The sequence below is a fragment of the Miscanthus floridulus genome, chromosome 8 (assembly GCF_019320115.1).
Source record: "Miscanthus floridulus cultivar M001 chromosome 8, ASM1932011v1, whole genome shotgun sequence".
In the NCBI taxonomy this organism is placed as follows: domain Eukaryota; kingdom Viridiplantae; phylum Streptophyta; class Magnoliopsida; order Poales; family Poaceae; genus Miscanthus; species Miscanthus floridulus.
The window spans coordinates 29065748-29082773 of record NC_089587.1 but is presented as its reverse complement, the minus strand read 5'-3'; the positions used below and the strand labels follow the sequence as shown (position 1 = coordinate 29082773).

At 40.9% G+C, this 17026-nt stretch overlaps 2 protein-coding genes across 3 annotated transcripts; one reads left to right on the top strand and one right to left on the bottom strand.

Moving 5' to 3' along the window:
- Nucleotides 1–146: 146 nt before the first annotated feature.
- Nucleotides 147–6976, bottom strand: LOC136471436 (uncharacterized). Of its 2 annotated transcripts, XM_066469168.1 has the most exons (8): nucleotides 6639–6772; nucleotides 5751–5845; nucleotides 5539–5674; nucleotides 4772–4853; nucleotides 3558–3733; nucleotides 2818–2955; nucleotides 2593–2732; nucleotides 147–643 (listed from the first exon to the last, which is right to left on the bottom strand). In XM_066469168.1, exons 3-8 carry the CDS (start codon nucleotides 5661–5663, stop codon nucleotides 474–476), a joined length of 831 nt encoding a protein of 276 aa, XP_066325265.1. In that variant the 5' UTR covers nucleotides 5664–5674; nucleotides 5751–5845; nucleotides 6639–6772; the 3' UTR covers nucleotides 147–473. The 2 variants fall into 2 exon arrangements, with proteins under 2 accessions (XP_066325265.1, XP_066325264.1); XM_066469167.1 differs by lacking the exon at nucleotides 5751–5845 and having other exon boundaries at nucleotides 6639–6976.
- Nucleotides 6977–10654: 3678 nt separating this feature from the next.
- LOC136471435 (26S proteasome regulatory subunit 8 homolog A-like) lies at nucleotides 10655–15426 on the top strand. The gene is made up of 9 exons (XM_066469166.1): nucleotides 10655–10979; nucleotides 11848–11945; nucleotides 12970–13194; nucleotides 13263–13325; nucleotides 13411–13574; nucleotides 13705–13861; nucleotides 13949–14047; nucleotides 14135–14245; nucleotides 15022–15426. The coding sequence occupies exons 1-9, from the start codon at nucleotides 10769–10771 to the stop codon at nucleotides 15160–15162; spliced, it is 1269 nt and encodes a 422-aa protein (XP_066325263.1). The 5' UTR covers nucleotides 10655–10768; the 3' UTR covers nucleotides 15163–15426.
- Nucleotides 15427–17026: the final 1600 nt, after the last annotated feature.

Sequence of the window (17026 nt, the reverse complement as noted above, 5' to 3'; positions counted from 1 at the left end):
GCACCATCGAAGGGGAAGCTTCAGTGTACAGTGCTTTGCTAGCTCAATCAAAGGGACAGGCAGTTATGGAAATCCGCTTCGGTGTCGCGACCAGGCTAACAATCATCCTCGTGGGAGTGGATTACTCTTTAGCTGCACACGATTAATAACGAACTAAAAATGTCTCTCTTTTTCTTTCTTTTTTTACTCTTGTATATTCGTTCACCTCAGTGGGAGTACCCTCCAGACTTTGAGAAGTACAAGGAGGACCCCCAACAAAATTCCACCATTCACCTAGGTGCTGTTACAGGAAACCCAACCACAGAAGGCCAGTGCTTATACTTTTACAAGTTTACAACAACCGATTCTGGGAGGAAGGAAGGGAAAGAGCATCCCACAAAAGTCTCCTAGCAAGCATGCATCCCTACCCCTCTGCCTGCACGTCCTTAGGAGTTAAGGAATGTGGAAGCCTTCGATCTTGCGTGTGACATCATTTACCCCACCTTTGTCTTCCCGTTTGCATTTGCTGCCTCCTGTTCGTCGCTGTTAGCTGGACCCAACTGCCAGATTCGGATGGTTCCATCTTCGGATCCTGATGCATAAGATTCACCAACTGGAGTAAACCGTACGCAGTGGACCGGACCATGGTGCCCCTTGTTACATGCTGTTTAGCAGAAAGCAACATAGCCGCAAGTTCAGTGAGGATAGTCAGGTGCATAGTTTTTTGGATAATAATAATAAATTACAATAACGACTGCAATGGAATGAATATTCGACTGTCATGTAATGAAAACAGAATGTTCTATAGCTTCTATAACATCCCTGACCCCTGAGCTACTTCAAATGAATGGTAATCATGTTTTGCAAAACAAAAGGAAAGAAAGAATGCTAATAACTTGAGATTCAAATCCACACAGAGAATGCTTGGAATGATCCCATAAGAAACAGAACACTTATGTCAACTAGCAATATTTGTTTAACCACAGCTGTGAACCAGGCAGCCAGCCGAAACAAACTTATATAATACCAGAAACAACTTTAACGAAAGGGCACCCTTAAAGAAATGGTACCATAAACAGACTTTGGAAATTCAGGTCTACAAGCAACTGGCACTTATTAAAAAAGAGAGGACCAAAGTGAATAGACAAGCAGAATATCAGCTACAATTTTAAATAAAGAGCCTACTGGCATGGGCCAAGAGATGTCTCCCTTGAGAACTAAGTGGACTAGGCATCTCTAATCTCCAAAACCTTGGTTGGGCTCTCAGAATGCGCTGTGGCTGTGGTTACAAAAAAACTGACCCCGGTCGGCCGCGGTTGAAGTTTCCTATTCAAGTTCATCACTGTGTCCATGCTTTCTTCTCTATGGCAGTAACAACCAAGGTGGGAGGTGGGGTAAAAACTTTATTTTGGACCGATAGATGGATTCATGTCCAGAGGATAGCCAATCTTGCTCCTAGTGTGTTTAGATTGGCTCCCAAAAAGGACAGTGCTTGAGGCCCTCATTGGTCAGGTCTGGATTTCTGATATCCAAGGTGCATTGACTGTAATTGTGATTTCTGAATGTATACTGCTTTGGGATCTTCTTTCTGAGGTGGCCCTGCAACCTGGTGCGGAGTACTCAGATTTCACATTTCTCGACTAATGGTCAGTGCTCCACTAAGACAGCATACGAGGGTCTCTTCCGTGGGAAATGATTTGGAAATACTGGGCCCGGGCAAATCCCGCTTCATTTTGTGGCTAGTTGCCCATGGTAGATGTTGTACTGCTGTTCGTCTCGCACACGAGACCTTCCAAATCCAGCCTAATGCCCACATTGTGATCAAGATGAAGAGATGATGAACCACCTTGTCCTGTGTGTGGGAATTCTGACTCAACATTTTGCAAATGATCGGCTACTGATCCTTGCTTCGCAAGCTGCGGAGTTCTCCCTTGTTGATAGGTGGGAAAAAAATCTGTTGTTGGAGTTGATAACCTGATTCGGAAGGGACTTAACTCCCTCATCATTCTAGGGGCCGAAAACCTGATTCAGAAGGGACTTAACTCCCTCATCATTCTAGGGGCGGACCTTGTGGAACCACCACACCCGTTGTGTGTTTAATGGGGTTTCTCCTAGCATAGCTAGAGCACTTCAGCTTGCTTGTGAAGAGCTACAGCTGTGGGGCCTGGAGGGATTTCGTACCTCCTTGTCCTTGAGCCAGATGTAAGTTCAATCTTAGGCCGAGGTCATGTACATCTTTTAAAGGCGTGCATGAAGAATTGGGACAGTGTGGTTGTGTGTTGTAAGTGTTCTTACCCCCCCCCCCCCCCCCCCCCCCCCCCCCTTTTATTTCTTCTTAATAAAATGATGCGCAGCTCTGGCGCGTGTTCAAGAAAAAAAATGAATAACAGACTAAGCGAAGAAGTAAAGATTCGTCATATGGGGTCATTAACCATAGTTCATTGCAGCCTTGCAAGTGACAATCTAATGTTACTAAAACAGGAAAATACTCGGGGGGGGGGGGGCCTCTCGACAAGGCAAATTTGTTGCAGCAAGAATGTTCTGAAACAAGTTGTAGGTATCATGACAAAGAACTATAGACAAACCTTGAAACAGAGAGACTGAGAGACTTACCTAATTCTTCTCCAGTGAAGAAATCGAAGACACGAACCCACATGTCTTCTCCACCAGTGACAAATTTATTCCCACACTTCGGTTCAAGAGAAGCCGACTCCACTGCACATGGCATATTATAGCTCTTAACAAGTCCAAAGCTGCAGAAAAACAAGATATATTATGTAAGCAACAAAGCCAACGCATCTCTCGGCATTGTCAAAGTAAGGTACAGAAATGGCTTACTGATTTGCATCCCAAAACTTCACGCTTGAGCCATCAGTTGTCGTGATAAACCGACCATCTTGGCTTACTTCTGCGCTGGTGACAGGTGATTTGGTTTCAAGTGTTTGGACAATTTTCCCACTCCTTACATCCCATAACCTATCAAGAGGCGGTACCAATCAAGAAGAACAAAAAAAAATACATAACTTAAATTTAACACATGTTTTGATAAGGTACTTAAATACATAGTTCAGCTTAACATTATTTTAATTAGAGTTCTTCAAAAAAGTGCAAGGAAGTTGCTAGAAACCTGTAAAGGGTAAATAATCAATCTGATTACCTCATATTCCTATATCAAAATCATTGGATTCACAGATGTATATGTCCATATTGGTATTTGCATTGATATGTACGTGACACACTTTCGACAGTGACATACTTAAGGTGCAGACTTTGCAAGTAAAGAGACACAGAAGACAGAGATCAAGATATGATTTCTAGGGAAATAGAGGAGCTTCTTCAGTGCAAGAATTTAATTATTATTTCAAAATTAAATGAATTCGTAAAAGTTGAATTCTGAATTATGTCTTTGTGTTCGCAGTTTAACAGGGCCCAACCCCAAATAACAGCCAACTCTGCCAGGCCCTATCAATAACAGTTCAGCATGCTTATTTTGTATATAAAATCAACTTCTACATAGCAAATTGGCAATACAAATCTGGGGCTAAAAATAATGCAGTTAACAGTACATGCAGACAAACCTCACACCACCTAAATCCGTGCAGGAACTTAATATAGTTTGGTCACTATGAAGCCAAGTGACAGTTCTGACAGAACCAGGTGATTTGTCAATTTCTCTTGGAGTTGCATCTGGGAGGTTCAAATCATATATACGCAAAATCTTCTCAAAACCTCCTGTAAGCAACATGTGGGTATCCTGCAAGAAACATTTGTGTTTTAGATGAGATATAAATCTATGCATGCAGAAAACTCTCTGAGTTAATGCGGCGAAAAATAAACTGAAGGAAAGAAACTGTAGGGATTCAAAGAAGTTTAAAATGATTTAATGGTTAAATTTCTAGAATTAGTCATAAGAAGGTTATGTTCAAGATTATCTTCAAGATGGACATTTCCAAATCCTATTTGATGAGTAAGTTAACTGGGCTTGAGAAAATAAACCTTATACAGAATTTCAGACTAGACTAGCAAGTCATCTTGCTACAGTTCAGATTTCAGAATGTACACAACTGGACAAGTAGCTATACATAATAATGAAACTACATATTCTCCATGAAATACAAGAGGCATAATCGATCACCTTGTTAAATTAGAAAACTCCAACCTGAATCACATGAGAAGGTTGAATAAATAGAGTTAAATGGAAAGGAAAGTTTATGATAGCTTAGGAGATAAGAAAGAATTGAAATTCTACTGTTTCATCATAAACTAATAACTTTCTTAGACAATGCAAGGCTGTGGATCACTTCGAAGTATGATATCAACTAGAGCCACTTAAAAACTTGTGATGATCAGATAAGTGATGTTTACATCAGTAATTCAATAGGATGCTAATTTAAGGTCAATCGGTCAATCCAAAAATTGTAATAGAATATTGATAAACTTTTAGGTACAAATATACTGTTTTTAGACACTTCCTAGAGACCTAGACAAAGTTTGCATAAATCATCAATTCTAGGGATCCATGCAACCACACAAAAGTAATGGGTACAGACATTTTTGGCATTATTAATAACCAATATGATAAGCAGGCATCTAAATTTACAACGCAAAATAATACAAATAATCACCATTACACTCAACCAATAAAAAATAAAGGAATGTGTTGCAGGTCACCAGTAAAAAAGAAAGAATTGATCGGAACAAGGCGACAAAAAGGGCAATAAAAGCAGCCAACAGAATTACATGACTACAGGAGAGGAACATTTATGATGCTTGAATATGGTAAGACTATAACCTCGGAAAAAGCACATGCACGGACAATATGCTTGTGTTCGAAGGAGTGGAGCACATCGCCTGTTAGTGCATCCCATATTTTTCTGAAAAAAAAAAGAGATAATCAACACATATTCCCAAAAATGGAAACGGACAATCTAGAGCATCATGTGGAAACTGAGCTTATATGCCATTCATGTAAACCATCCCATGTCATTTTGATAGTTCATTTTTTCATTCAGGTAGCTGGTGCAAAATCCATCCAGTTGACATATTATTCAAGATATAGAAGGGTTGGTTAACTTACATAGATTAGTATTTACACTTTCGACTTTTACAACAACAACAACAACAACAACAACAACAACAACAACAACAACAAAGCCTTTCAGTAGCAATTAAGTACCAAATTCAAAGATAGATAGTAATTAACAAATGCAATGAAAAGTTAACCAAATCGAGTAACATACTGAAATCAAATCGGGAGCCCTCATTTATCTTGGTGCATTCTAACTCTTTAAACATCATGTATTATGAAAATTGAGAATAACCCTTGAAAAGAAAAGAAAAATGTGACTTATATTACAAAAATTCCCAGCCAAATTGAGATGCCTTTACAACATATAACATGCCAAAATTAATGTAGTAGTAAATAGCCAAATTGAGATAACACAAGAAAAAAATACACCAGAGAATGGTAAACAGATGGTCAATTCAAATGATATGCAGCATCCTTCAGAGGGAATAATTACAGTAACACCAGGGGACTTTGTGAAATGAGAACCATACGCTGAAAAGTCAGCAGAACCAGATGCAGCACGCAGAGCATTGGTGTCAAGACAAGCGCTCCATACAGCGCCTTTGTGGCCTTGAAATGTCCCAATCCAATCTCCAGTTTCACCATTGCGAAGCATTGGATTTGAATCTGCAAACAAAACCATGCTATCAATAACAGCGATGCAATAAGCAAGGAACACTATCCAACAATAGACGAAGCTCACACGGTGCAAATTGTAACTGATGACATTGCCCCTGTACCGTATAAATATGGACACGCCCTTCACCAGAATTTATGATATGATCCAGTAGAATTGAACTGCTGAATAAATAGTCAAATTTCTTGTGCCAACTAATAATGCTAAAAAATCTAATGATTGATGTACAGTAAAAACTATAGGAACTGACTATTTAGCTAAACCAAAGAGATACCTAAGACAATACTTCCAACAAGGAATCCAAATTTATGCATAAGCAGATCAAGTAATTAGGCTCAAAAGAACAGTTATATGGTCAACACTCAACAACTTAGTATCTGGTTCAGCTTAAGCCCTGAACATTACAACAGTTCCTCAGTTTTGCTATGTTAAAGAGCAATAACCCAAGTCACTTAAACACTGACTGCCATGGGATCGGAGGCAAACAAGAGGTGGTCTCATCTATCAGTGACTCAACGGCTTGTTTTGAACTTGAATGCACACTGAACTTGAATGCACACAAAACGCGGAGGCAGCTAAATGCAATGAGCCAATGACAACTGAATAGCATAGCCAATTTATCAGGTATTGACAATTTGATGGTTCGATCTCCCAATTCAAAGAGCAATTGCTGGAAACTAATATAATAAAGCATCCACATGTAACAATCAATCGATATAGATCCAGATTCTGGACCAGGGTCTCTGTGACAGTTACATGCTTACCAAGATGAACATCAGTAGCAGCCGAATGTACATGACTACACAATCCACCAGTATCTACGAAATTAACTGCATTTTTCACCTTAGGAACCATCTATCTCAATCATCTTGCAATTCATATCCACAATATAACTCACACACTCACTCCCAATCTATAAATCAAGCAAAAGTGACGGGTTCAGCGATGGCGTACCTTTGCTAGCGCTGATGAGGAAGTAGCCGTCGGGCGTGACGGGGCTGTAGAAGAGGTCCACCACCGGGCGCGAGTGCCCATGGCACACCGTCGGCACCGCCACCTTCTTCTTGTCCATCCCTCCGCCTCTCGGCAATCCTTTCCTAACCTTAGCAGCTTCAACACCTCACCGCCACCGAGCACAACCTAAAACAGCGCGGTGCACTAGCCCTAGCCCTAGACCGATTAAAAAAACGAAAAAATCAGGGTTAAATTGGGGTCCGTACCGGATTGGATGATCCGGATCTGTGGTTTGATTTGTTATTTGTACACAGAAATTGTGCCCGGTGTCGATGGTGGGATAATTACAGCGATGGACGGATCGGGAATCTATCTAGTACTATTATTCTATATACTAGGCCTTGTTTAGATTACAAGTTTTTTCGCTCTCTTTTTGTCACATTAAATCTTTAAACACATACATAGAGTATTAAATATAGATAAAAAAAATAACTAATTACATAGTTTGATTGTAAATTACGAGACAAATCTTTTGAGCCTAGTTAGACCATAATTAAACAATAATTGTTAAATACAAATGAAAGTGCTACATTGCAAAAAACTGATTCCTAACCTCAGTCTAAATGAGGCCCTAATGTGATGTGAAACAGGCGAGCAGAGAAGGGATATTTTTATTTTTAGGCGTGTCAGACACTACTTTTTATTCCCTTTTTGTCCATTTTAATAAAATAGAAGGGGATGCTAGAGGAATTTTAGTCTCTAGTCCACTAATCCTTTAGAATAGGTTTTTTAGACTAATAGACCAACTTTACAGCTCTTATCTCTCCCTCTCTCTACTCCCTCACCCGTGTCCAAAGAAAGAAGAAGGATATTTTAGTCTTTATTTAACCCTTTAGTCTTTTTTAGTCCCTGAAATCAAATATGTTATTTAGTTTCTCTTTTAATTTTTTTTAGTCTCTAGTCTTTAGTCCCTGAATAACATGTTTAATTTCAAGAACTAAAGGGCTGAATAAAGACTAAAATATCCTTTTTCTTATGGACAGAGGCGAGAGAGGAGCAAGAGGGAGGCTTAAAGGCTGTAAAGTTGATCCATTAGTTCTAAAAAGCATCTTTCAAAGAAATAGTGGATTAGAGATTAAAAGTCCCTCTAATAGTCCCTCCTATTTGGTTAAAAGGGATTAAAAATGACTAAAAATAGTCTTTAGTCTCTAGTCCTATAAACCACTTTTAATCCTCTTTTAGTCTCTAGTCTCTAGTCTCTAGTCCAATCTCAAAGGCTCTGTTTGGCTAATCCTATATTCGGTTTGTTCGACTTTTTTTTCAGCTAAAAACAGTATTTTTCTCTCACAACAACTCAATCAAAACAGTATTTTTGAGCGAACGGGGCCAAATGGCTGTTACAGTGCAATTGGGAGCGGGGAGTAGGGGTGGCCGTCTCGCCAGTGGCACTCGTTGACACAGAAATTATTTTCATTCTTTATTTTATTTATTTAGACGGACGGGAAGCCTTTTTAAGTAGTAACAGAACTGTTTCCCATGAACATTAAAAAAGCGTACTATATATAATATATATAAACAATTCTTCAATTATGGCTCTATTCGGCTTACTCTATATTCGGTTTGTTTGGTTTCTTTTTTCAGCCAGAATAGTGTTTTTCTTTCACAACAATTTAGCTAGAACAGTATTTTTTAGCCAGGTTTCACACCAGCGAACAGGCCTATGATTTCACGGGCAAAATCTTCAATTATTTTTTCCTGATTTTTCCTGTGGGGTTTTTGTTTTCCGATTTTTTCCACCTTTTCTGGTTTTTTCCCACCGGTTGGGTTTTCTGATTTTAACCTTTTAAATAAGAATATAATGTTCCACCGGCATGTTAAGACCAATTCTAAGAGACACTTTTGGTGAAAAAAATACCTAGCAACAACTTGTTTAATTGGTTATCCAAGTATAAGTATTATTTTTTTTGAATTTTTCACTAGTCAAAGATAGAGAGTGAGGCTAGCTCTCTAGAGTGCGCACATTTTGATGAGTAAGAAAGTTATAGAAAGTTTTTATTCAATGAGTCTGTAAATGATGATTTAAAAAGTGAGTTTTATAAAGACTATTAGAGAAGCTCTATGAAGCGAAAGTTTATTTAAATTTTGGTCCAACACACTCTGCTTTTCATAGCGTAAGTGTTCTAGCCAGTTTTACTTAAAATAGTATTACATGATAAATTAGAAATTAAAATCTTAATTTGTTCATTATCCTATTTATATTTAAGCTCATGACCTATATTCACGTGAATTAAAATAAGGCATGTCTCACGATACTAACAAATAATACGTGATTTATGGTGTGTTTGGTTCGTGGAGTCACCACATGCTTCATGAGGTGATGCATCGTGAGTTTATCCTATGAATTTTGGTGGAATCAACACATTCGTCGTGCGTACACTAATTATTAGTTTATGAGAAATGAGGTGACCATGAATCAACTCATTCTATTCCACAAACCAAATATAAAAAGTGAGGAGTGAGAAGATGATGGATCACCTTATTCTTCGAACCAAATACACCCTTAAATTCCATTGTATATTGTAGTGTTTGTACAAGTTTGCTGATATATAATATGAAGATAGTAAATATCATAATAGATAGAATAGAGATCAGATAAATAAGAAGTCGGCTTAGAGCATTTCCAAGAGTACCTTATTTTTTCTCCCAAAATCATGTAATTTTGCAACTCCCCAAAAGGTACTGGGAGGAAAAAATAAGGCCATCTCCAAGAGTTCTCAATAAATGACTTCCAAAAAAATCAAAATTTGGTCCCACCTGAGTTTTTTTTACGGTATTTTTTTCCTGAGCGAAAGTCATCGTGGTCGCGCAATCCTAGGCCACCGCCTCCTCCTTCCTTTGTCGAACGTGCGCATGCAATCTGCCGGTGTGTAGCATTGCAGTACAGGCAATCTGCTGGATCGGATCATATCGCTCCAATCCATGAGTGCAGCATGGCAGCCTCATGAATCGTACGCATACGACCTCTGATCTCCATGCACCATGGATCATGACGAAGGATTCATCGATCGATTGTCAGGCGTTGTGGTTCCGAATGCCACCACCAGCACCGCCCCGCAATTAGACCCTCGCGGTCACGGTCGCTGCCGGAGATGATAGCCGCGACGTCCCTGGCGATGCGCGCCCTCTCCTCGCTCTTGCCCCAGAGCACGAGGAAGAGGTCGGCGACGAGGAGCACGGTGCCGATGATGCCGCCCAGGTAGAACTTGTCGCCCAGGGTGAGCGACGCTATGATGGCCACCACCAGCGTCTGCACGGGCTGGTACACCGCCACGAACACCGGGCCCCGCGGCGTCGCGGGGAAGTCCGTGCGGAGGAGGCCGGTTTGTCAAGTGCTAAAAGATGATGAAGGGATATAGGGTACTTTTGAAAATGAGTTTTTCTTATTTTTCCTATAAAAAATAGATGGAGAAGGGACACGGAGAACTTTGCTGAGTTCGGAGTCGACGTTGTCAACTTAGACTCCCTTTCTTCGCATCTACGAAGAAGGCCTTGTTTAGTTGGACGAAATTTGGTAATTTGGCTACTGTAGCACTTCGTTTTTATTTGGCAATTAATATTTAATCATGGACTAATTAGGCTCAAAACGTTCGTCTCGCGATTTTCAACCAAATTGTGCAATTAGTTTTTTTTGTCTACATTTAATATTCCATGCACGTATCATAAGATTTAATGTGATAGATACTATAGTATTTTTAGGGAAAAGTTTTTGAACTAAACAAGACCAAAGAGCATGAGTGAGTCCCTGTTCGCTTGTTGGTTTCAACCAGCCCAAACCAGCCAACCAACAGTATTTTTCTCTCATAATAAACCAACACCAGTCAACCCAAACCAGTCCAGAAACCAACCAGCGAACAGGCCGGATAAGCCCAGCAGAGGGATAAGCCCAGCAGAGAGAGGTTTCGGAGTCGGGGGCTGACCGCCTCTATTAACCGAGGCGCCGAAACAAACAAAGCTGCCCTGACCGCCAGACCCAAGCCAACAAGCAAGCCCACTTCAGCTTCCGGGTCGACCTTTCTTCCAACGCAAGAAGAACCCCCCACCCCGAACGCGACCTACCCGAGCCGGCGAATATGGCGACGGTGGCAATGGACATCTCGAAGCCCACGCCGGCGGCGTCCGGCGACGAGGCCGCGGCGGCCGCGAAGGGGAGGAGCGGCGGTGGGGGAGAGGGGCTGCGGCAGTACTACCTGCAGCACATCCACGACCTGCAGCTCCAGATCCGGCAGAAGACCCACAACCTCAACCGCCTCGAGGCCCAGCGCAACGACCTCAACTCCCGAGGTGACATCTCTTCTTGGTTATTACGCCCCCACAAAACCTAGAGTCGATGTGCCCCTCCCGCAAACGCGGTTTCGTGTGGTGATGATTCCTCGATCGCGTTGGTGGAAACCCTACCTGTAGCTGGGTGTGAATCGTGGCCAAAGGCACGGGTTTTAGTTGCCTTAGTTGGGTTTCGACGCCCGGTTGTTCGTCAAGCTGAAGTTTCTTAGCCAAATTATCTGATCTGATGAAGATGGCCTGTTAATTACTAATCAGTGTGTTGGATTGACTGAAGAATAGCTCCAATTGAATATGCTTTAGATATTTAGCTGCTTGAGCAGCAGGATGACTTGGACTTTTCAGTTTGAATTGTGGATGGTAGTGCCATAGTGGTAACTGTTGTTTTGCTGTGTTTGGGCCTTGATTTTGGGAGTGAATTATGCATATAAGATGTGCAGGCTATCTGTTGCTTGTCAGTGTTTGCGTATGTTGTCTTTCACTTTTGTTCTGCCACATTCTTGTGGGGTTGTTAGGATAATATATTTCAATCAGGTTTCTGTATTCCTGAGGTTATCCATTATTATTCAATGCCTTCGTTTCTTTGACATGATTGTGGTATTGTGGCTGCCTATTGTGTGACATTCTAATAGAAATCATAAACTAAATTCGCCTCTAACTGAACATTTCCAATGTGAAATTATCTTGACGCCCTGCGTCCCCATTACCTAGTGGAGTAATATTCACTCGCATGATTGCACCATGATGCTTTTTTGTTTATAGGATTTACTAAATTCCTGCTGTCTCTGTTTCAGGAGCAGCACATCCTCCTACATGTATTGTTTTCTGATTACCGTACTCTAAATTTGGCCTTGCAATTTTGTTTTTTCAGTTAGAATGCTCAGGGAAGAGCTGCAGTTGCTTCAAGAGCCTGGCTCGTATGTTGGTGAGGTGGTGAAGGTCATGGGGAAATCAAAGGTTCTGGTGAAGGTAATTTTTTTGCCTACTCTACAATCAGTACTTCATATGAATATCATTTTCTGCTTAAAAGTATTGATTCTTGCTGTTATATAAAACAAAGCTCTAATGAGATTTTACCAGTGCTCTGCTAGAAGAGTACTCTGCTGCCTCCATTTAACACCTATAAATGAGCTTATAGGAATATGTCTTTGTTTTTAAAGATAAGTTCATCTGTGGAAATTGTGACTCTTGTATTTTACAAAGAACAAATATTCATCACCTTGACTGCATTATGAATCCATGGAACTATGCTTACAAAGAACAAATATTCAGCACTGGACTGCATTATATAGATCCATGTTCCCACCACATATTTAGAACAACTAAACAAGTAAAAGAATTATTTGGCCATGGTAATACAAAGTATCTTAGATGCCTTGTACAAATTAGCACCAGCCTTCACATTTTTCTACCTTGTCTGTCACATTGTCGGTATATGTCTACTGACAAACAGGCACAGATCTAGTGGTTGGGTGGGTGGGACTTGCCCCCCCCCCCCCCCCCCCCCCCCCCCCCCCCCCCCCCCCCCCTAATTCTGCGATAGCGGAGGCCCTCCTAATTTTTCGAAACACGGAACAGATCAAAGAGGGGTTCTAGAGTTTGAAGATGATTTGGGCCCCCTCTTTTTTAGATTTCTATAGGTCTGCCACTGCTGACAAATAATCCTTAAGTAGCATATACTGCATATGCAGTCCAGTTTGTGTAAACTATGTTTTATGGATCCCAGTACCAATTGAAAATTCTGTATTTTCTTGCAACTCTGCATATTAGAAATGTTTTTGAACACCTGATATAAGTTTTTTTTTAATATGGAGAAGAGTTCCCTGACATTGTTTTGTGAATACATGTTTAAAGCTGTGACTGATTTGGATGTGGCAGTTTTTTGTAATCCAATATCTTGTTATTATTGGATTCCTTGTCTGAGAGCTCTCAATGGGAGTTCTAACTTCCTGGTTATCAAAGTGATATTAACTTTCTAAATGAAATTGCTCAGGTACATCCCGAAGGCAAATATGTGGTGGATCTAGATAAGAGCATTGATATCACAAAGATCACACCTTCAACAAGAGTTGCTCTTCGGAATGACAGCTATATGCTCCATCTGATCCTACCAAGCAAAGTTGATCCATTGGTCAATCTCATGAAAGTTGAGAAGGTTCCTGATTCTACTTATGATATGATTGGAGGCCTTGACCAGCAAATTAAAGAGATCAAAGAGGTTTGTTTTGAACTAAAATGTGTTATCATCAAAATATGCACATTCTGATTTGTGAAGTCAACTTTCAGGTCATCGAGCTTCCAATCAAACATCCGGAGCTGTTTGAGAGCCTTGGAATTGCCCAACCAAAGGTTTGTTTTCTCCCTTGAAGACCATCTTAACTTATTTGAACTTTACATGTAGCTGGAATAGACTGAGATCTTATTTATTTTTCAGGGTGTCCTCCTTTATGGACCTCCGGGTACAGGAAAGACATTGCTGGCACGTGCGGTTGCTCATCACACTGACTGCACCTTCATTAGGGTGTCTGGTTCTGAGTTGGTTCAGAAGTATATTGGTGAGGGCTCCCGGATGGTTCGGGAACTCTTTGTTATGGCCAGGTAGGCTGAGCTCCACATTTCTTTTCCTGTTGTACCTGAAGCATTAGTTGTTTGTGAGCATAATTTTGCATATACATATTCTGTTATTATCTTTAATTGTGGGCTTAGTTATCTGGTTAACTTATTGCAGGGAACATGCACCATCCATTATATTTATGGATGAAATTGACTCTATCGGATCTGCTAGAATGGAGTCTGGAACTGGCAACGGTGATAGTGAAGTGCAGCGTACCATGCTTGAACTTCTAAACCAGCTTGATGGTTTTGAAGCATCAAACAAAATTAAGGTATGCATCACTTGTGTTCCTGTGTGCTGAATTAGTGATTTGTAAATGTATATAATTGTGATGTGATGTTTTAAATATTTAATGCAGGTTTTGATGGCAACGAACAGAATAGACATCTTGGATCAAGCCCTTCTGAGGCCTGGCCGCATAGACAGGAAGATTGAATTTCCAAATCCTAATGAGGATGTATGTTCGGCTAACTCGTCCTGTTATACCCATTGATTTTACATGGCTACTCCTGCTGACAGGGTGCTTAATCTTTTGCCCTTGCAGTCACGTTTCGATATCTTGAAGATTCATTCAAGAAAAATGAACTTGATGCGTGGTATTGATCTGAAGAAGATCGCGGAAAAGATGAATGGGGCCTCAGGAGCTGAGCTCAAGGTTTGTTAAATCCACTTCATCTGATGAACTGTGTGCTGCCTCTTATTTCAATTTTGTGATGTTTGCTTGTTTGTCCATCCATTCAAGCAGAAAGTTATGCTCTCGCATCTTTAGTCACAACTCGCAATAATGCTCATGATTATAGAGTCGAGAGTTCAGAAAGCTTGCTCATATAGCAATCTCTAGCTGATACATCTTGGACCTCAGCAAATTATTCGCATCAAGTTCTATTCCATTTTTGCCCACGTAGTTACATCGCCATCAGTATAAGATCAAGATTTAGGATTTAAAGCCTAGAGAAGTTAGTGAGCTATAAGTGGTCTTAGTTGAGCTTTTTATATGGTAAGTACTGAAATTCATCACACTCATTAATGACCAAACTACCATGTTGGGGCATTGACATGTTTGCACTACAATAATCAGGTCTGCTGAAAATTGAGGCAGAAAATTCTGTTTATTACAACCTTTAGATAGATTAGATAGATAGATCTATTCTTGTCATAAGGCACTTCGTGGCCTTTTCTCGACCCTGTGAAAGAGAGCCTTCTTATTTACTTATTTATATTTATTTGTTTAGCAATTTTGTTTGTACTATCATTTTTTTAGAATTTCTTGTTTTAACTGGGATTTCAATGCTTATGTGAATTTGTGATCTTATAGTTCCTACGTGCATAGCTTTGTGTTTTGGTGCCTCATTGTTGCTATTTTCTTGATAGACCTTGTGTTGATTCGAAGTAACTCAGACTGTTTTTTTCCTTCCATTTTTTGTTGTTCAGGCCGTCTGCACAGAGGCCGGGATGTTTGCTCTCCGCGAGAGAAGGGTGCACGTTACCCAGGAGGACTTCGAGATGGCAGTGGCCAAGGTGATGAAGAAAGACACGGAGAAGAACATGTCCCTGCGCAAGCTCTGGAAGTGAGGCTCATCATGCCTTGTTGTACCCACCTTTCACGGCGTCCCTGAAGCTAGTGCCTTCATATTCTTATTATATCTTTTACCACCTTTGCCAAAGCAGTGGAATGGTGTAACGGCATGCTCTGGACCTTTGCGATGTGCTCTTAAGTTATGCCGTGCATGCCTATGTTTAAAGTTTTCCTTGTAACGGATGTAGTATGTTGTTGCAAAGTTGAATTTTATCAGATCAGCTAGATTACAGTACTAATGCATTGCTAGCTCGCGATGATGAACACTGCATAATGGTTTGCAGTTCCTACTTGGTTTGCGGTGTTTGCAGTTTGCCAACCCAATCGTAATGAACACTGCATAATGGTTACTGCTCTGATTATCGATGTTCTATTTGATTGTCCATGCGATGTTCTGTGTCTTTGGAGGCAATTGATCCCATGTTCTCGTGTGTAGCATGTTTTCACGTTGTTAGAGCAACTCCTAGCCCAAGTGCTCTTTAATTCAACCCCTAAGTGCTCTTTAATTCAACCGGCCTGTTCGCTGGTTGGTTTCTGGACTGACTGGTGCTGGTTTTCTGTGAGAGAAAAACACTGTTGGCTGGTTGATTTGGGCTGGCTGAAACCAACAAGCGAACAGGGTGAACACCCAAAAATCTTTCTAAGAAAGGGTAAAACCTGTCCTCAAATAGTTTCCTATCTGAATTCCCTCAACATCCATGCTTGCTTGTAAATCTGTCCCGTGTTCATATTTACAAACCCCCCGCGTTCACTCGCTCTATCTGCTGGTTTGCCTTGATTTTTCTGTTTCACGCTAGTTTTTCCTGAACTTTCTATTTCTCCGCCGCTTTGCTGCCTCTGCCCACCCACCGTAGGCACACTGCCTGGCCGTGCCTAGCCGCATTTTTATTAGTAATTGTTGACGGAAGATAAATAAATTGCTTTCTGCTCATTTTAGCCACTTAGAAAAATGTTTCTTAAGAACTTGGAGATGCCGTTTGCAGCAGAAATTAGTGCTTGCAACTTTGCCGTGCTGGTCGGGTTTGATTCCCTAGATCACTGTGCAATAAGACCATCACAAGCTTACTTGAAATCAGATTGGTCTCCATCAGACGTCAGTGGGCGGCAGCGGCTAGCTCGGCTCTGAACCTGAAGCGATGTTATGTTAGTTTGCAGGATCTATGTGACGCACGTTCCTTCTGAACAGAAACAAAGGCACAAGTATCTACTAACATGTGTTTTTCAGAAAGAACTGATTAGATGTTAAATTCGGGATGGACAAAGGGCACAAGTACTACTAGCATTTGTTTTTGAGAAGGGGATAAGTACTGTCATGACACAAGTACTACCCACACAAGTGCATAGCAGAGAGAGTGAGGCGTTGATTATTGGGCGGAACGCAATGCATTCATGCGTACACACAGCTCCCGTGACTGTGACCATAAAAAAACAGGCAAGCCCTTGACGGCTTGACGCACATAGAAGAGAGTGTGGAGACAACACAGATTCAGGTTCTGGAAGAGGCTGGATGCAGCGTCTCATGCATGCATGTCCAAGACCGGGATTTCATCTCCGTAGAGTTAGTTCATCCTCCTACCATCTTCATTCAGACCGCCTTTACTCCTCTGCCTTGAACATGCAGCACAGAGACGAACAAAATCCCAACGAACATTATTTGGGAGGGTTTCTTTCCCCGCTCCCTACTACAATACCGGAGAGGAGCCAGAGAGCCCAGTAAAATCAGTTTTTTCTAGTTTCACCTGCGAGCATATATATAGGTTGTGTTTCAAAGAAAAAGAAAAAAAGCTGTGTAGGCACACAGTCCATTCTTCATAAAAACTGAGCACACATACACTAGCTTAAAAGCTAAAGAAGAGGTCA